Consider the following 19,215-nt stretch of genomic DNA (forward strand, 5'->3'; position numbering starts at 1 on the left):
GACTGGTTTCCTGGTAAAGCATGTAGATGGCGACAGTAATCTGTAGGGGTGAGGACCACAACATGTTGATGTAGGGCACGAGGTCGCAGATACGCTGCGCGTCCACTGACATCAGGTTCACTATCTCACCAGAGGTCGTGTCCTTCTTCCCAGCAGACGAGATACGCAGACTTTTTCTGAAAATAAATTTTTGTTAGTTTTGAATGTTTAAAAACAAAGACAACAGCGCAATTAAAAAACGCATTGGCCCCAAAAAGCTTCATTTTCCACTTTGCACATCTCTAGTAAGTCTAAGGTCAAATAAACTAAGGTATTGAGTGGGACATAAATACATGATAGAACAAGTTTTATTAGCACGTTCTCGCATTGGTTGGCTTAAATTAATTCTATTTTGATTGGTAGGTTCAAGAACTAGCAGTGTCTAAACTTTTAAACCCATATATGGGTAATTTTGTTCATTTTTCATTGCGGTTGTAAATCAATTTATTTTCTTTTGTCTTATTGCCCAAGATCACTGGCTCACAGATAAGTATCAGTAATGCAATATTTAAAAGAAAAAAATAGTAACAAAATTTGTAGATTGAATTATTGGTTGAAAAGTACTTTACTAGCCTGGAACCAACCAATCAGATAAAATAAAAGTTCCAAGTGTTATTGAGCAAAGGAAAGAGATTACGAGAATGTAAAACTTTAGGTAACAGTATAATTTACAGACCATTATCCCCTGCATCAATCTAGCTATAGCACATTTAAGATTTTATTGGACAATCTATATGAACAAATATTACAGAATCATCAAAAATATTAAAATCTACAATTGTATTTCCGCGTTGAGGTTAAAAATATCGAGATTAACGTCAAACCTAGACACTTTACAAATTTAAACAAAACGTATTTGAAATATTTGACATTATGACAAATGTAAAATAAAATAAAATACTAGGTAGATACTTCATTGGCGGAGGATAGGAAATGTTTAAAAAATCCTGAGTAAAAGTCAAATGTAGCAAGATTAAAAAATAAATGCGGTTTTAACGTCCAAGTTGAGTGTCACAAAAGATGTTAAAAATACCCTTAGAACCTTGCGTGTTACAAAAATAGTATGTTTAATGCATTGAAATAGGGACAGTAATGCCACATAAGAAAAAATATAAAGCTATGTCAATTAAATCTACTTTTCTAAGATATTTATATCTAAGATTTGTGGAGGGATGCATATGAAACTTATTTGAATTCTTAACTTTAATTTTCCGATTCTTTTTCATTTTCCCCTTTTCAATAAAAGTTTACACAAGATAAAATTATTTAAAGGGACATGACGCAAAGAAAGAGAGATGAAGAGAAAGAGAGGGGAGAGATTGAGAGAGAGAAAAGAAAATAGGGGAGAAGAGAGAAAGAGAGAGACAAAGAGAGAAAGAGAGGGGGAGAGAGAGAAGAGAGAGATACCTAAAGTACCGACTAATTAAATCTTTTCATCAAAATTAAATAAATTCTTCATCAAAAATTAGACCTTATTGTTGCACCATATAGAGGAGAAATATTTTTAAATATATATTTTATCGAATACTAATGGCTACGTCTCTAGCATATAGGCTCTGTTTGCGAAGGACAAGCGATGGAAAGAAATATAGCATAAAACCATTCCAGGTCCTATGTAAGCTTTCTATAAAAGGAAAACTGTCCTATTCAGATATTTATTTACTATTATTTGTCCTTTTATAATAAGTTTGAGATTATCTAAAAAGTAGGTTCACAAAAATCAAAAGAGAGAGAATCTTAATTAAATATTTTTTATTGTTCTTGAACTTCAGTTTTATTTTTTCTATTTTAAGCTAACATTTACAATTAAGGGGGCGAAAGCAGACAGCCACCCTAAGTTTAAGTTCAGAAAAAAACCTATTAGGGAGTGATTCTTTTCGACGGGTTATTTCTCTTGGGATAGTGTGAGGTAGGCTCCCCTAATGGGCCAGGGACCTGTTACTTTAGTATAAGAATTTTGAAATAAAAAATCATGTCCCTTGGATGAAATATCATGTCTAAAACTATACGTTACATCAAATGCTCTCATTAACTCCAAAGTAGGTTTTCTTGGAATAATGGCCAAATGAGACATAATCTCGAATATTCTTTTATGTAATAACTCTTTGATGCTTCAGATTATAGATACAAAGAGTGAAACCAATATTATTAAAATGATCTAGAGATTAATGTTAATTAATATTAGAGAAGCTGTGCTTCTAATAATAGATGCAAAGAATGTAACCAATAAATAAGAAACCCATACAAAAGTTGTTTATCTAAACCTCAGCTTTTTTCTCTCTCCCTTCCCTATTCCTCAGGTCTTATAGTAACAGAGGTATAACTTAACATTAAAAATAAGCTCTTACTAAGATTCTACTGTTAACTTGTTACAGTAAATGTATTTAGAAACAATCTTTAACAAACTTGGAATAGAAAATATAGCAGAAAGTAGAAAACAATTTACACAAAAGTTGGCTAGAGATGGATAATAGATATATGATAACATTAGACATACAAATATTGGAGAGATATTCAACTGATAGAGAGTTATTTTGAACACAACTTTTTTAACAAAAAAAATCTGTTAAGAAATCTACAGTGATCAATTTACTATTTTTATACAATTGCCAATAAGTAGATGTACCGACTTACAGGGATCTAAAGGGATAAGTCAATTGCCAATAAATTGATGAACACCCTCAATGATAATACACAAATTACTATTTCTGTAGGTTACAATTAGTGGTTTGAATCAACCAATTAAAATTAAATAAAAGTCCCCAAAGTTGTTAAGCCAAACGTTGTTAAAAACTTTTAGGCCTAGTGTAATAATCAACCAAGTGTCTCGCCCCTAGTTGACTTAGGTATAGAGTACAGGAATATCATGCAACTACAGGATCTGTACTACACTTTACTGTAATCAAATATGTAATTGCTTTGAGAATAGAAATTCATTATCTTTAGTTTACAAAACTTATTTTGTATGAAAGTGCTGTAGCTCTGTAGCTACGATCCTTGAGGCGATCCCCAAAATAGTTATAAACCTTTCCAGGACCTATAAGAAGCTACCCTGCAAAGGATTACCATATCGGTTCTGCGGTTAGCGAGATCCTACGGTACAAACAAACAGACAAACTCCCTGTTACTTTATTATAAGGATTACTTTTAGATTGTTCATTTCTTTTTTAATATTTTACTTAGATTTTAGATTATAGTTCAGAGGAAGTAACAAGTAAAATTTATTATGTAATTTCAATCTTACTAAATCTATTGGCGTAGTATAAGATTATAAGATATATACGTGTATTAGTATATAAGGATTCTCACAAAAATTTCATAGTATATCACCTCAGCGATCTAAAGGGATAAGACAATCCCCGATAAATTGATGTAAATCCCCAATGATAATACAAAAAATTACCCTTTCTATAGATTACAATTAGTGGTTGAAACGTTCGAACACTCAATTTAATGAATCAACCAATCAAAATTCACTAATGTGCCTAAAGTTGTTAGCTAATGAATAAGAAAACGTATTATAATACTTTGTTGTCCCCTCACTTTCTGATTAAAATTTTTATAAAATGCTACCTATCAATGATAACTCTTAAATTGAAATAGAACAATTTCTTCTTCCCATTAGATAACAATTTAAGTTACCAAGGGCATAAATTTACATATACATAGAAAAAGTGTATTTCCAATGAAATTTGCAATGGAAAATAAATTAATCTTCTTCAAAGGGGTAGTTTGCATTTGAACTTGAATTTAGTGAACAACATATTTTTTCTGTTTAATGGTTTAAACTATACTAATAAGGCATATATTTGAAAGAAAAATAATTTTCTACCGCGTAGTTTTAAAAATATCAAGGCTGAAATAGTGACTTAACAACACAAATTAGACATTTTTGGACGTAAATAAAAAACATCCTCTTTCCCCCCACTCGTTAAATGCACTTTGCGCAACTATCCCTTTTTCTATACATATTGTATTATAACATGATTAAAATCGTTAAAATCCACCATTTCCCTTTATTACCTATATAAATCTTTTATCACAATGCCTATCCCTTTATGTGATGATCTATATAAAAGAAAGAAATGGAAAAGTGTGGGTTTGTCGCTTACCAACTATTTGGATAAAAGAAATCATTATAAAAAGAAAGATTGAAAATATTTTTTCTCGCACTACACAGTGTGTACAAAAAAATGCATTTTCTATTTAATTTTTGAAACCAAAAAGTAGATTTATTTAAAAAATCTTAGAAGCTTTTCTACAATAATGGAATTGAATGTACTTCCGTCTATTGCATTTTAGACATGAAATAGGTTTAATTTTTTGATTTGTTTAGAAAAGTTTATAAAAATGTTATACAAAAGTTTTTTTTTCTGTGAATATTCCCTAAAAAGTTAAAAGGAAAATAAAAGAAAATACATGAAAATACATGAAATGGCTAATTAAAGCCTATATCCTGTCCTCTTAGGCTTCTTAACCGATTGTGTTTTACATTTTAGGAAAGCTTTACAAGGGTCCCAGGATGGTTTTATGCTAATATTTATTTTATGTTAATTTTCCTCCTTTCACTAAATCAGTAAAGTTTTTGAACACCCAGTTAATAGAAAAGTTGTGTGTTAAATCCATTTTTGCGTAATTTTTGATTGGTTGCGTAGAAATAAAATATTAAAATTCTCCTGAAGATAAGACCTTTTTTTCACAGTCAGTTCAAAACAATTCTTTTTGGTATATATTGTACTATTCAATTGAAGCATACAAAATTTTAGAAATAGATACAGATCAAGTAATCCCTACAATTTTTGTTAATGTAATTTTTAATGTCAAACTTTTGATATTCAAAATTAAGAACGCAATAAAAACAACACAGCCGCTAAAAAAATATATGTAAAAGGGTAATTTTTCCCTAAAACCAAATGACACAGGGAACAAGATTAATTTTGTTTGCTAAAGCTGCCCCCCATTTATATACATCAACCAAGTTAGGGTTGTGCGGAGGGGGATAAAAGTACAAGTACAATTTTTGTGATGTGATGTGAAGGTCTTAGGCTATCTAATTTTAAGATTCAGGTCTTGGTAAGGTTTTAGGTTAATTTTCTGTCCATCCATCCCTTCCCATTAGAAATCAGAACCTCTAGATGCTGAAGCAAATTCACTAGTAACAAAAATAATCATACCATTTATATTTATATGTATATTATACATCTACTAAGTTTGGGTTAAGGAATGTAGAGGGTAAGTAAAATAACATTTAGGCCTATAGTTCTTATAAACAACTGGGGTAAACAAGTACTAGCAGGCAAAATTATTCTTTCATTCTGTAAATTCAAATTATTTGTGTAACAGTGTAAAGTGAACAATGTCAATTTGAATTAAAATTCACAATATGTCCCTAAAGTTTTTGAGCCAAAGATACGATAACATTGTTTAAAAACTTTGGTTATTTCGTCTAAAACAAATGATCTCGGAAAAAAAGATTTGTCGCAACAACCTTTCAGCAAGACATACAAGAGTGTCAGATAGGAAGGAAAAACAGGCCAAATTGTTTTATTTTATAGCAATAAAATATATTTCAATTTTTAATTATCTAAGTAATAAATTGTCATTTAGTCATTCATTACTAATAATGTGCAAAAAATTCATAACTTTCAATTAATTTAAGATATTTTACTAGTTCATAATCTATATACCTACACAATTGTGAGTTTTAAAACGTAAAAATTTCGCAATTACTAGTTTTTTAATATTAATATTGGCAAAGCATTTTATGATAACACGATTCCTAGGTGATGAGGAATAAATGTAATGAATTTTACACCCATTGCATCATTAAACGAGGAAGTAAAACCGATATAACCTAACCTTACTTAACCTAAAGCAATAAAGATAAAACATACAATTTTGTTTGAATTTTTTTCTTCAAATTATGATAATTGTATTAAGAGTCGCTACACTCCTGTTAAAAAAAAGTAGGAAAAATATAACATAATGAATTTGTGGTCCATAAGCCAGGTATGGGGAGAGAGGAAGAGTAATCTGTGTTAACTTAATTATTTTCTGGATTAAGAGAGGATTAGAGACTGCAAAGAAAACAAAGATGACACAGGAGGATGGTTGGATTAGTTCTCACTCACACAGAATACGAATCCGATTAATATTCGCTGAATCAGAACCGGTTCTCAGCCATACTGCAAAATAATGTATAGTAATATTTGGGAGGAAGGAACCTCAACCATCCCAAGCGAAATTAAAAGTGGAGGGTTAACTTACATCCTCCCTCTCTTCTAAAAGTGCCCCTAGAGGCCTCTTTGGGCGTAGCCGCTAGTATAAACATTCAGATACAACTCATTGGACACTAACAATTATGATCTAAAGACAAGATTTGATTAAACTTTTCCATTAAAATCTCTAACAGACTTTTTATTTCTGTCCCTGCTAATTTTACAGGCACAAAAAAGTAAAAAGGAGAGAAAATTAAAGAACCCTATAAAAAATAAAACCAAAGATATCATCAAAAGCATAATAAAGGCACTTGTTCTAAAATTATGTTCCTTCTTAATATAAATTATAAATTATTCTAGCTAAATGACTACCTACCTACCTAGAGTAAATTTCTTTTTACAATTTTTAGAAGATTATTTGAATGTGACAGCTTAGAATTGAACGGTTTCCTTTTCACCCTAACTGTTGATATCTTTAGATAGCTGCGCCTTAATTGCATATAGGAGTTTCAAACTTATTTTACGTTTTATATTACCATAGCGTTTAAGCTCCTTAACGCCTCTAGGGACACTTAAGGGAAAAGGGGAGGGGGAGGTCAATCCTCCATTTCAAATTTTAGTTTAGACATATTTTTTTCCTTGGGGGGGGGGGGGGGTGGTGGAGGATGGATTTTTTTTACTCAATGCGATTTTCTTGGGAAGCCACTCCCAAAAAAGTTATAACCCAACCATATAAGATGCTTTATTGATATATACTAAGCAACAGACAGACAGACTTAAGGATATCAAATTGTTTTTACAAATTAAACTATTTCTAATTAAATTTCAAAGTAAAATATTTTTAACAGGGAGAGAAAAGGAGATAATTAGAGAGGGACAAAAAATGTTTTTTGAAGTTGTCTTAGCTGTAAATTAACAACACGTTTGGAGCACAAGAAAGCTTTTTATAGAGTGAAATTTTACAGAAAAACTCATCTTTTGGAATCACCCCAACACAGAGACAGAGTAAAAAGATTCTATATCAGCAAACGTGGAAAACTCGCTGAGTAATGATAAATAAAATTCTTTTCAAACTGCAAATCATTTCATTAAGCGGGGCTGGATTGACAACGGTTTTTACACGAAAACAATTACCTATATGAAAATCATTGAGTATCTTTCAAAACAAAAAGGACGCAAAAGTACAAATTGTACAATCTTTATTATGAAAAATATTTTCTAACCAGAAACTTTATAGTCTTATTATTATTATACCATGATTAAGTTTTTATGCTTCTAAAAGTATTCTTACCTATAGATGGCAGAAATGAGAGAGGCCTTGGACCACATGCCCACAAGGTACATCCTGTAGAAGTACTGGGACAACAGCAAGGTCTGCACCATGGCAAACAAGAGCAAGCATGTTGCATAGAGTATACCTCTCCACACTACACAATAATAATAATCCTTTATGTAACGCGAGGACATAGGAATAGGGCAATGGAAATAAAATTAATTTCTCTTTTAGGTAGGTACTTATGTTATTTTGGTTTAATGCTCTCTTAGGGCTTAAACAAGTGCTTTTAATATTTTAATTCATAAGTACTAGCGGCTGCACATTAGCAAATATCTAGGGGCTCTTTATTAAAAGCGGGTAGAAAAAGCCCAAAAGGTATAAATCTTAAAACAAACTGCACAAAAATAGCCCGGGACATATGTGTGTGAAGCTTCCCTAAAAAGTAGATATTAAAATCTAAATCTTCAGACAAAAAACGCTTACTACTTTATATTATAGGATGCTTGAATCAAAAAGTATTAATTCCCTGGTTCGTCAGTCTCGCTGAAGGCAATAATTCTCCGCAGCAGAATAGGTGACACAAACACAAGCAAGTCATGGCAGAGCTTCAGCACCGAGCCAAGGAAGAAACTGCCGCCAAAAGCTTTTGCTAGTGGTGTGAAGACAGACAAGTTTTGGCGATTTTTCTCCGTGCTGTCCCCGGCGTTTCCTGGGTTTTAAACGCATAAAAAAAATTATTATTTTGTCTGCCTCTGTGTTTATCTTAATTGTATGATATTTGATAGTTATCAACAACTAAAGAGGATTTTTAACCAAAGTAATATAAAACTATTTTTTTCCTCCTATTTTGACATTATACCCATTCTTTTTAACAAAACAATTTTAATTTAAAAGATCGTGAAAGTTGATAAAAAAAATATTTAGGTATATTTTATGACAATTTCCTGTGTTGAAATTTACTTCTTCCGCATTCGCGCCAAACGACACATTAGCCGCCGCAGGTGCAGTATCCTTACAAGACAGCCGCGCAGCCGCCAACTTTGGGTCGAAGCTGCGGTTAAACTTGGGCACAACATTGGCACTGACGTCACGTGGGTTCAAATCCGCTAGATCGTCCTCTCCAAGACTTTTCTTGTATCCCGCCCAGACCAGCGTGTTGAACCAGTTGAATAACAGCTTTGAGGGGAAGGTGGCGCTTTTCTCAGGGGACGGGTTGGTGCCCTCATCTTGCTCGCTTGTTCCTGAAATTAAAATAAAATTTGAAATAAATAAAAAAACAAGTTTAGTTTCCTCAAAAACTTAAGCCTTTTTTAAACGGAAAAAAAATTAGGTAATATATCTATAGGTATACCTATTATCAAGAGAAATTTAGAGTCAAAAATGAAAAAAAAGCAAAAGAAGTCCCTTAAAGTTATGGTTGACATATGATATCATCCCAAAAACCCGCAATGTTATTTTTCTATAAATAGTAACCTGGACCAAGGAGAGCAGCGGTTCTGACACTTTTGCGTAAACAGTGATTATAGGCTTTGTCTTTGAAGTGAGAGGATAGATTATTTCACAAAAATGTTTCCTTTTGGTATGTAGTTTTTCTATTCTTTACAACATTTGGATTTGACCTCCAGGTTTTTTTTTGAAGAGTTGAAGTCAGGTTATAAAACAAAATATGCATCTTTTTAAATAAAGATGCATATTTTGTTTTATAAGTTGAACTCTCACTCTTAAAAAAAAAAAAATTTTTCACCTCCTGTCCAGATACAACCTGGAGGCCTGAAACACCTGAACCTGGAGGTCAAATCCAATTTTTTTTTAAATTGGAAAACTACATCCCAAAAGGAAACTTTTTTTTGTGAAATAATCTATCCTCTCACTCCAAAGACAAAGCCTATAATCACTGTTTACGCAAAAGTGTCAGAACCGCTGCCCTCCTTACTAACATTTAAAAGCAGCAGAACTTGTTAAATGCACTTTTTACCTGTAGTTGAATATCTAGGTTTACTATCCAGACAGAAGTGTCCAGTGTGTACCAACATAATAATTATACCTGTAGTTGAATATCTAGGTTTACTATCCAGACAGAAGTGTCCAGTGTGTACCAACATAATAATTATACCTGTAGTTGAATATCTAGGTTTACTTTCTAGACAGAAGTGTCCAGTGTGTACCAACATAATAATTATACCTGTAGTTGAATATCTAGGTTTACTATCCAGACAGAAGTGTCCAGTGTGTACCAACATAATAATTATACCTGTAGTTGAATATCTAGGTTTACTATCCAGACAGAAGTGTCCAGTGTGTACCAACATAATAATTATACCTGTAGTTGAATAGTACACAGTGGCCACCCTGTACATGCACTACAAGTCTCGAGAAACATTTAAATCTAGGTTTACTATCCAGACAGAAGTGTCCAGTGGGTACCAACATAATAATTATACCTGTAGTTGAATATCTAGGTTTACTATCCAGACAGAAGTGTCCAGTGTGTACCAACATAATAATTATACCTGTAGTTGAATATCTAGGTTTACTATCCAGACAGAAGTGTCCAGTGTGTACCAACATAATAATTATACCTGTAGTTGAATATCTAGGTTTACTATCCAGACAGAAGTGTCCAGTGTGTAGTGTGTACCAACATAATAATTATACCTGTAGTTGAATATCTTGGTTTACTATCCAGACAGAAGTGTCCAGTGTGTACCAACATAATAATTATACCTGTAGTTGAATATCTTGGTTTACTATCCAGACAGAAGTGTCCAGTGTGTACCAACATAATAATTAAACCTGTAGTTTAATATCTGGGTTTACTATCCAGACAGAAGTGTCCAGTGTGTACCAACATAATAATTATACCTGTAGTTGAATATCTAGGTTTACTATCCAGACAGAAGTGTCCAGTGTGTACCAACATAATAATTATACCTGTAGTTGAATATCTTGGTTTACTATCCAGACAGAAGTGTCCAGTGTATACCAACATAATAATTATACCTGTAGTTGAATATCTAGGTTTACTATCCAGACAGAAGTGTCCAGTGTGTACCAACATAATAATTAAACCTTTAGTTGAATATCTTGGTTTACTATCCAGACAGAAGTGTCCAGTGTGTACCAACATAATAATTAAACCTGTAGTTTAATATCTGGGTTTACTATCCAGACAGAAGTGTCCAGTGTGTACCAACATAATAATTATACCTGTAGTTGAATATCTAGGTTTACTATCCAGGCAGAAGTGTCCAGTGTGTACCAACATAATAATTATACCTGTAGTTGAATATCTAGGTTTACTATCCAGACAGAAGCCAAGTGTCCAGTGCACCAACACAATAAACCAGGTCAAACAGTTGGATATAAGCTCCGTCCTGAAACAAAAGTTTATTCTTAACAGGTGTGCATTTGTAGTAGGACAGGGGTGTATATTCTACATGGGATCCCCGGCTCAGGGGGGGGGGGAATAAAAAATAAGTGGTTGGAGGAAAAAAAAATGTAAAAATTAAGAAAACTGAAAACATTTTTTCCATTTTCCCCCCCTCCTTGGTGAAAAAAACTAAAAAAATGTGTGGTAGGAGGGATAAAATAAATAAAATATAGAGTTCTTTAAATATTTTTCCATTTCCCCCCCTACTTGGTGGGAAAAAACTAGGGGGGGGGGGGGAGTAAAAAAATTTGTATCCGGGGAAAAAAAATAAATCTTGTGCAGAATATACACCCCTGTAGTAGGATTAAAACTAAGGAAAACAAGGTAAGATAAGGATAAGAGTGAAACGGTAATATTTTAATTTTAAAAATCTGCATTATCTTCATTTGTTTTGGCTGACTATTAATTTACAGTTGATAACAATAAGAAGACCAAAGCTAAATTAGATACCTAATACTGTTTCCAGTATGGCCTCGAAACCGATCAATATCAGCTGGATTAAAATTAGTTCCAAGCCATACTGAAATATCATGTACCGTATCGTATCATGGACAATTTTCTACGAATTGTAAAAAAAAAATCATAATAGGTATTAATACCAGTTATATTAGCCAGGACATATTGAATTAATCCTAGAATTTATCGTTTTACTATAAACGGAAAGTTGTCTATAATTTTGGCATAAACTATATAATATTTTACCTATGCAATGTTGGATAATTGTTTTCTCTGCGTATTTGGCTGTAGAGGCGAGGAATATTACAAATCAGGTACAAACTCCAGAAAATCCACAAAAACCCAGAACTTCTTTTCCCATTCGCCCGCTCAACCTAAATATTATTGTGTATAAAAGTAACAGGATATTTGAGTTTATGTCTGTCTGTCTGTATGTTTGCACTGAAGGTTCTTGCTAACTGCCTGGCCGAAATGGTATTCCTATACAGAAAGTTTATCATAGGTCCAGGGAAGGTTTTAACTATTTTATGGGAGGATACGTCCATCCTCCAAAGAAAACTCGCCTCTGGAAAAAATTATACAGGGGTGTATATTCTGCATATTTGACCCTGCTTAAGCGGAGGGGGGGGGGGATAAAAACATGTGGTTGGGGGAAAAAAAGAATATGTGGGAGGGGGGATAAAATAAAATAAACGAGTTCTGAAAATATTTTTCCCCCTTCCTTGTTTTTAGAAAACTAGGAGGGAAAAAAATATAAAAATTTCCAGCAGGGTAAAAAATGAATCTTGTGCAGAATATACACCCCTGAAAAAACACTAATCCAATAAAATCGTTTACTCTTTCTTTTTGAATCTCAAATGTAACGAGGTTGGTCTATACTCCCCCACCCTATCCCTTAAGCCATGAATGAGTATTTATAAACATTCTGAAAATTTATAATTTTTATTTGTACTATCTATATGTATTGTAGTTGTGTTTACTTATAAAACATTTTTTAACAATATGCTTATTTTGTAAAAATGATATTTGAAACCTGCTCTTAATAATATAGAAGTATCATATTTATAAGCAATGAATATTTCTTTTTGTTTTAAATAAGATTTAAATTTGTTTATTATCCTAAATTAGGTGAATGTGTTTATTAAGATCTCTGAATGATTACCTGAATGATACTTATAGTCAGCAGCCAAGTGGTGGCTCTGATGATAGGATCCAAGATATCAATGGCTGAATGATCTCGCAGTGACCAATAAACAGCATCACCAAAAGCTAATAGGAACAGACCTTAAACAAAAATATGTGGTTAATTTACACAATAACTAAAATTTATCTGCTTAAATAAGTATAGTAAAGTTGATTTCCAAATATAGTTAGAAGAGTTGAACATGGTTTAAATATAAATTCATGACAATTTTATGTACCTTTTTGCTAGTTGCAATAAAAAATTTTTTTTTTTTGTTTTGTTTTGTTACATTTGCTCATCTTTTTAAAAAAAATTTTCTTGGTCAGACTTTTACTTAAAGACTGATCTGCAAAGCTGCACCTATACTGAAGTTTTTTCTAGAGCAAATGATTTAATAACTTGTTTAATTTGACCGTCCAACTTTCAAAAAATTTACAAAAAATCAATCAAAAATTTGCCAGTTTCAATTTGTGTTTTGTTAATAATGTACATGGACGAAAAAAAGTATGATTTTATTTCAAATTTAATTCTATTTTGTTATTTAAACTGCCCTACTTTGCATTTAATTAACCTTGTATAAACATATATCCTATTTATTCACTTTATTTGTTATCAATGTGTAACCATAGGGAATTTTAATTCTTTTTTTTATATATGTAAAAATGCCTATAAAACATATATTAAGTAATAATTGACTTAAAATGCATATTTTGATAAATTTTAATTGCTATTTTTTTGTTTAGTTCCTGATGATGAGGGCAGTTTTGCCCTCGAAACGTTGAATAAATTTAAAAGTTTGATGCCTTGAGTTTTTCATTCTGAGGATTTTACATGTTGGGTCCGTTAACCATTCGTCTTACTTAGTTAGAAGAGTGTTAGGATCTATATCTAAAACCCTACCTATGAATATATATAGGTAAGTGAATTTATATTTAGTGGGATAATATGAATTATATTTAATTACATACCTATGCTAAGCATGATTCTAATATTATATTTAATTACCTACCTATAATAATTATAGTTTTAACAATATTTAGAATGGTGTAAGGAATTCACTTACCTATGCTTAGTATAGTTCTAACAATATTTAGAAGGGTGTGAGGAATTCCTTTTACATCATTTCGGAAGAGACTAGCGCACTGAAAAAATAGTTATATTAGTATTATAAATGATTTAGATGAAGCAAGTATTCTTTGGTTTTAAAAAAGTTTTTTTTAATAAAGTTGGTAGTAATCAAAAGGAAGAGTTCCACTAAAAGCCCTTAAAAGTTAAGGTAATAAGAAGAAAAAACAACTTTCATTAAAAAATAAGTATTTTTTTTTATTTGTAAAGTTAATTAAAAGAATTTCATTTAGTTACAATGTTAATAACTAATAATTTTTAAAAATTAGGCCTTTTGATAGATTGTTGTCTGGATAATTTTCATAATGCAAGTTTGCAAATAACTTGCTTTGAACATTAAAAAGTTCAAGAGGAATATATTTAAGAAAAAGTGCAGTCACGCTAAGTAAACATAGGCTCCAAGACAAGTAAATGAATTCTGAAAAACATTTTAAGAAAAACTTGAAGAAAACAATTTGTAGGTAGTTTATTGTAGGTATATATTGTAAAATTAAACCAAGTAACTTTAATGAAAAGTTTATCTACGGATGCCAGGTCGGGCGGGTGATTATTTTGAGATTATCAAAGTATCTTGACACACAGGTACAGCAATTTACCATGAAAATTTTGGATTCTAAGACAAAAGTAATGCATTCAATTCATGTCTACTTCTTGTTTTTATTGATCCTACTAGAAATAGAAATTAAGGAAAAACCTTACATCTATAATACAAAGTAGAACGATGTCTGTCCCTTAAGATCTCGGTAACCACTGAACCAATCGGATTCTACTCTTCAGGGTATCTACCTATTGGTCCTGTGGTGGTTTTAAGCTATTTTCTTGGGGGGTGGGACACCCCCAACCCCCCAAAAAATCAAAAAATCCCGCCCCCCCTTTTTTTTTTTTTTTTTTTTTTTTAGGAGATTTCCATGGTCCTTTACTATTTTCGCCATATTTTTTTTTATCACCTCTTGGGGCAAAGCCCCTAGAGGCTAGGGGCGAAGCCGCTAGTTAATATACATAACACCTTTATTTAAACTACCACTCCCTATCTATGTGTATACTATCTTTTTGTTGTTTACATAAAGCAAATAGTTTTTTATGCTTATTTGCTGACATCCAATATACACGATACAATGACATTCAATAATACCGCCGCCGCACAAAAATTTGCAATTTATAAAATACATTTACAACAAATTTTAACCACTTTTTATGGAATTTTACTTCCGGTAGCCTGTACGTGTCTATTACTTACGAAATTTATTTTCTAAAACATGTAATTTTTATTAAAACAAGAATTTTTATCTTGATTTGCTTAGCAATTTTCATTTTGAATTAAAATGCTTCGCTAACAGTCCATGGTAATTAGTTGCACCTAGTTTAGGCCGTTTAATCGTTCCCTAGCATATGACATAGCAGCGAAGCGATAGGTTTGGGCCAAGATTCGAACCCATCACCTTCAAGACGACAACGAGCTATTGCGCTACGCGGTTCAAGATTCAAGTGTATAAAAGCACCCACCTGAAAAGGTGCGAATATCCACAAGAAGGCACATGGCGCCCAAATTAAGAAAGATTTCTGCAAACACGCTGAAATATCTGGATCCTACAAAATAAATAGGTAGGTATAAAGGATTAGGTTTTAATTCTATGAATAGTAGGTGGAGCAGATATAAAGATACGCAGAAATGAAAAATCGTCTATTTTAAAAATATTTTAATAAGACATTTAATTGTTTATAGCGTACGCGTGCGGAAGGGGGGAGTCTTGTCCCTCGTAAAGTAGATGGGCTTATAGAACGAGCTAGATGATGAAAATATACGACATAAAAAAACTGTGTAGGTAATCATAATTAAATTTTCTGCTTGAAATTAGGTGACTGGGACATTTTAGATTGAACTGAAGTTTCACAAATGTTATGTTTTACTACAGGTATAAGTCTTTATTCTACATTGAAAAAAATATATATTTATTACCTCAGTGTCCCAGGATACGTATGAATCAATCAAAGGATCTGAGCAAATGCCCCATCTATGTAAGAAATTATCCTTGTTTAATTTAGAAATCAAAATTAGAAAGTATTTTAGAGTTATCAATCCGTTTTTGTCCTAGGAATAACCAGTAAAAATAGAACTATATAGAAAAATAGAAATTATTCTGTTTTTTTTTATTAAAGACGTAGCTAGAAACTCGAATGACTAACATTCAACTAGGTATTTACTACAGTTTTAGCAATTTAAAATTATGTAAATATTTGGAAAGAACTAAGATTTAGCACATGAATATCATTCTACAGGACGTAAGGCCATATTAACATACAATTTTCAGGGAACTGCTATAGAGTTCATTAATGCCTCTACTGCTTCAGAGGTTGAATGACAGCGACTCTTTAAACAGCTTCATAGGTAGATATTTATTAATAGGTACAATACTTTTTTGCCTTATCTCTTAATAAAAATTTGGAGCAAATTTTTTCAATTTTATATTTTTTAGCATCCTAATCCACTCGACATTTGTAAATTTTGATCTCTTTTAACCCCTTGACATTTGTGAATTCCAACAATTTTTAGGTCAACATGTGAGTACCTAATAAGGTACTAAATGATACAAGGAATATTTCCCTGACAATAGTTCTTCTGACAGTCTGATTAACAACCAACAAATCTGAATCATCAGCCAGCAGGAGGCCGTCGTCAGCTAAACTGTCAGCCGCAGTTGACGTCTCTATGTAATAATCATCGTCCATTATCAGTTTCTTTTTGGTATTGGCTAGGTTTATGACATGTTTCAGATCTGAAAAAAATATGTAATTTCTGAAAACAGGAACGATTAAATTCCATATGAAATAAAGGTAGCTAATCGGAAATCTTTACCTTGTGCTATATGAAGACTATTTTATCTTTAAAGAAAGGGGATGTGGGAGGTAACACAGAAAAAAGCACAAAAACATACCAAGAATTATGAAAATAAAATAGCCTAAAACCGTTGCAGGACCTCTGCGATCGACTTTCCTCAAATAAATCACGAATAAACAAATAACCTTTTATGCTCTTACTTATTCACTAGTCAAAAATATAGGTTTTGTCAAATGTTATGTTTATTAACAAAAAATTGTCAAATACATATGCGTAATCGTTTAATATTACAAATATCATTTATTTACATTTATCAACCAAGCTGTAATAAGAATTAATGATTAAATACTGAAAAGTAAAACAAAAATGTCACTTTGAAACTAATTTCATAACTTTAGTTACATGACGCCTGCACAAAGTAAGACTTTACTTTCATTGCATGAAAAAAGCAAAACTTATTACAGACAGAAAATGGGATATCTCAAAAAAAGCGTCCTGCAATAAAGTGCTCATAATTTATGTGTAAATGTCCGTACTTATGTCTGCCAGTCTGAGAACGTGCATTTTAATTATAATATCTTATTACTTAGTTTATCTAATATTACTGTAATACTTTAATGTTTTTCATCTAAAACCTTATAAGTTTATCAATGCTACACTATAAAAGAAAATACAAGCATGGCTCTGTAACCGAAGGAAAAACCTAAAACCAAGCCAATACAACATATATAAAGCTTTCACAAAATAAAGAATTCAATTGATTCTGCAAATACGGAAACCTTAACGGACAAATAAAAACCCTAGTTCCTAAAATAAGAAGATCTATCGTTGTTAATTTTTGGTTCTTAAAATGAGCAGACAAGCCAAAAAAATAATAAAAGGCGGGCGCAAAAAAATTGTGAGCAATTATCGAGTCGAGCATAAATGAGAAAGCCGGGCGTATGAAATGTAAGGTTAAAATGTATGTGTACCCCCACGTACCGCGCCGACTTCTCATGTAAATATTTGTTAAAAATTACTCATAAACCAAAAATATCTATATCTATATATATAATACAAAGTAGAACGATGCTTGTCTGTCCTGTCCTTCCGGATATAAAAGCTTAAGATCTCACAAACCGCAGAATCGTCGACCTAGCTTTACTTTACAGTGAGAATTAGTACCTAGCCAAACCCGAGTTAAGGCTATTATCACAGGGGCGCAGCCGCTAAACTATTTTGCTACCAAAATAATATCTGCTTGTTCTAATATTTTCTGTTCCTCAAGATCTCGTCAAAAATACGTATTACTTCTGAATTAATCGTTTTTCCAGTGAAGATTCATATTGATCCAAGGAGTGTTAGGAACAATATGAGGGTGACTAATTCACCCCCTCCCCCCATTCCTCCCCTCAATAATACTAAACAAAACAACATTTTAATAAAATCTTAAATTATCAATATAAAATAGATTTATTTCATTTTCTAATATTTCATGATTAAAATCTCTTAATAGTATTTATAGAACAAAATATACCTAAATACTCCACTTGTCAATCAAATTATAAATAAATAGTACGTATCAAAAAATTATTTAAATAACGATTTCTCTAATAAAACTTTTACATAAAAATTAAATTCTTTAAGAAAATAATTTGAAAATAATAAATAATACTATGATAAAACTCAAATTCGCGTAACGTATCTTACAGGCTTCGATAACATGATGAAAATAGAAAAATCTTTCAAGTTTCGGCTTTACAAAATTACATTGGAATCTTCTAATAAACAGGAAACAGGGTGGCCAAATTTTATAATATCAAAAATATCTATATTTACAAAATTCATTCATTTTAATACAAAATGCATATCTATATCAAAGATAAGTTTAAATTTTCAAATTAAATTAATAATTTTTTGAAAATATAAGTTAAGGCACCCCTGTTTGGACAATTATGTAAAATTGTCGGCTTATAGAAGCAGACGAAAATTTTGTGCAACTTGAGCTACCTGCTAGGAGGGGATACGATATGCTTTAAAAGGGAGAAAATGAACCAAAAAATACGATGGGAGGGGGGGGGGGGGTATTTATTTCTTTAGGCTATCAAATATCTACTAAACAAATGACGAAAACAAATAAGTATGTAATGTAGCCCTAAGCAATGCTTAATATATTATTTTATACAATTAATCAAAGTAGAAACTGTAGTAAAATATGATTACATCATTTCATTTTCATGAATCATCAACGTATTTTCATATTTGCAAGTTGGAATATGTTTTTTAGGCAGAAAAAATCTGTTCTTATACGTTTAAAACAATTTTTAATTAACAAAAAATACCCAAATACAGCCCTTTTTACTACCATTAAATGCCAAAGGCTAATTTGAAACCAATTCTAGACAGAAACGTCTTGAAATATGCATTTAAAACGCTTTCTAAAGTGTATTTTTGTACACTATAATTAATCAGTCTGGAAAAATAATTTGAAATTATGTTTCTAAATGTCGTCGTAGCAAAAGAAAGCCATGTAGAGAGCTCTTATTCAACTAAGCAGACAGAAAATCTAGGAAATTGGACTATTTTCTAAATGTCGTCGTACCATAGGGAATAAGAAAACGTAATTAATTTCAAGTTGTTTCTACGGACTGAATATTAAAAAAAATTCAATAC

General features: G+C 31.6%; 1 protein-coding gene across 1 annotated transcript in view; it reads right to left on the reverse strand.

Annotated features, from left to right (window-relative positions):
• LOC145326708 (multidrug resistance-associated protein 1-like) overlaps positions 1–17,162 on the reverse strand; it is a 35,093-nt gene extending 17,931 nt beyond the window's left edge. The window contains exons 1-11 of the mRNA XM_080170080.1: positions 16,330–17,162; positions 15,685–15,739; positions 15,231–15,314; positions 13,666–13,744; positions 12,582–12,703; positions 11,666–11,793; positions 10,810–10,907; positions 8,472–8,774; positions 8,060–8,248; positions 7,549–7,684; positions 11–176 (exon numbers count right to left, since the gene is read on the reverse strand). Of these exons, the coding sequence (XP_080026206.1) occupies positions 11–176; positions 7,549–7,684; positions 8,060–8,248; positions 8,472–8,774; positions 10,810–10,907; positions 11,666–11,793; positions 12,582–12,703; positions 13,666–13,744; positions 15,231–15,314; positions 15,685–15,739; positions 16,330–16,454 (1,485 nt within the window). The 5' untranslated portion in view covers positions 16,455–17,162. The remainder of the gene's footprint in view (positions 1–10; positions 177–7,548; positions 7,685–8,059; positions 8,249–8,471; positions 8,775–10,809; positions 10,908–11,665; positions 11,794–12,581; positions 12,704–13,665; positions 13,745–15,230; positions 15,315–15,684; positions 15,740–16,329) is intronic.
• Positions 17,163–19,215: the final 2,053 nt, after the last annotated feature.

The sequence above is a fragment of the Acartia tonsa genome, chromosome 1 (genome assembly GCF_053477335.1).
Source record: "Acartia tonsa isolate MP-2025a chromosome 1, ASM5347733v1, whole genome shotgun sequence".
NCBI classification, from domain to species: domain Eukaryota; kingdom Metazoa; phylum Arthropoda; class Copepoda; order Calanoida; family Acartiidae; genus Acartia; species Acartia tonsa.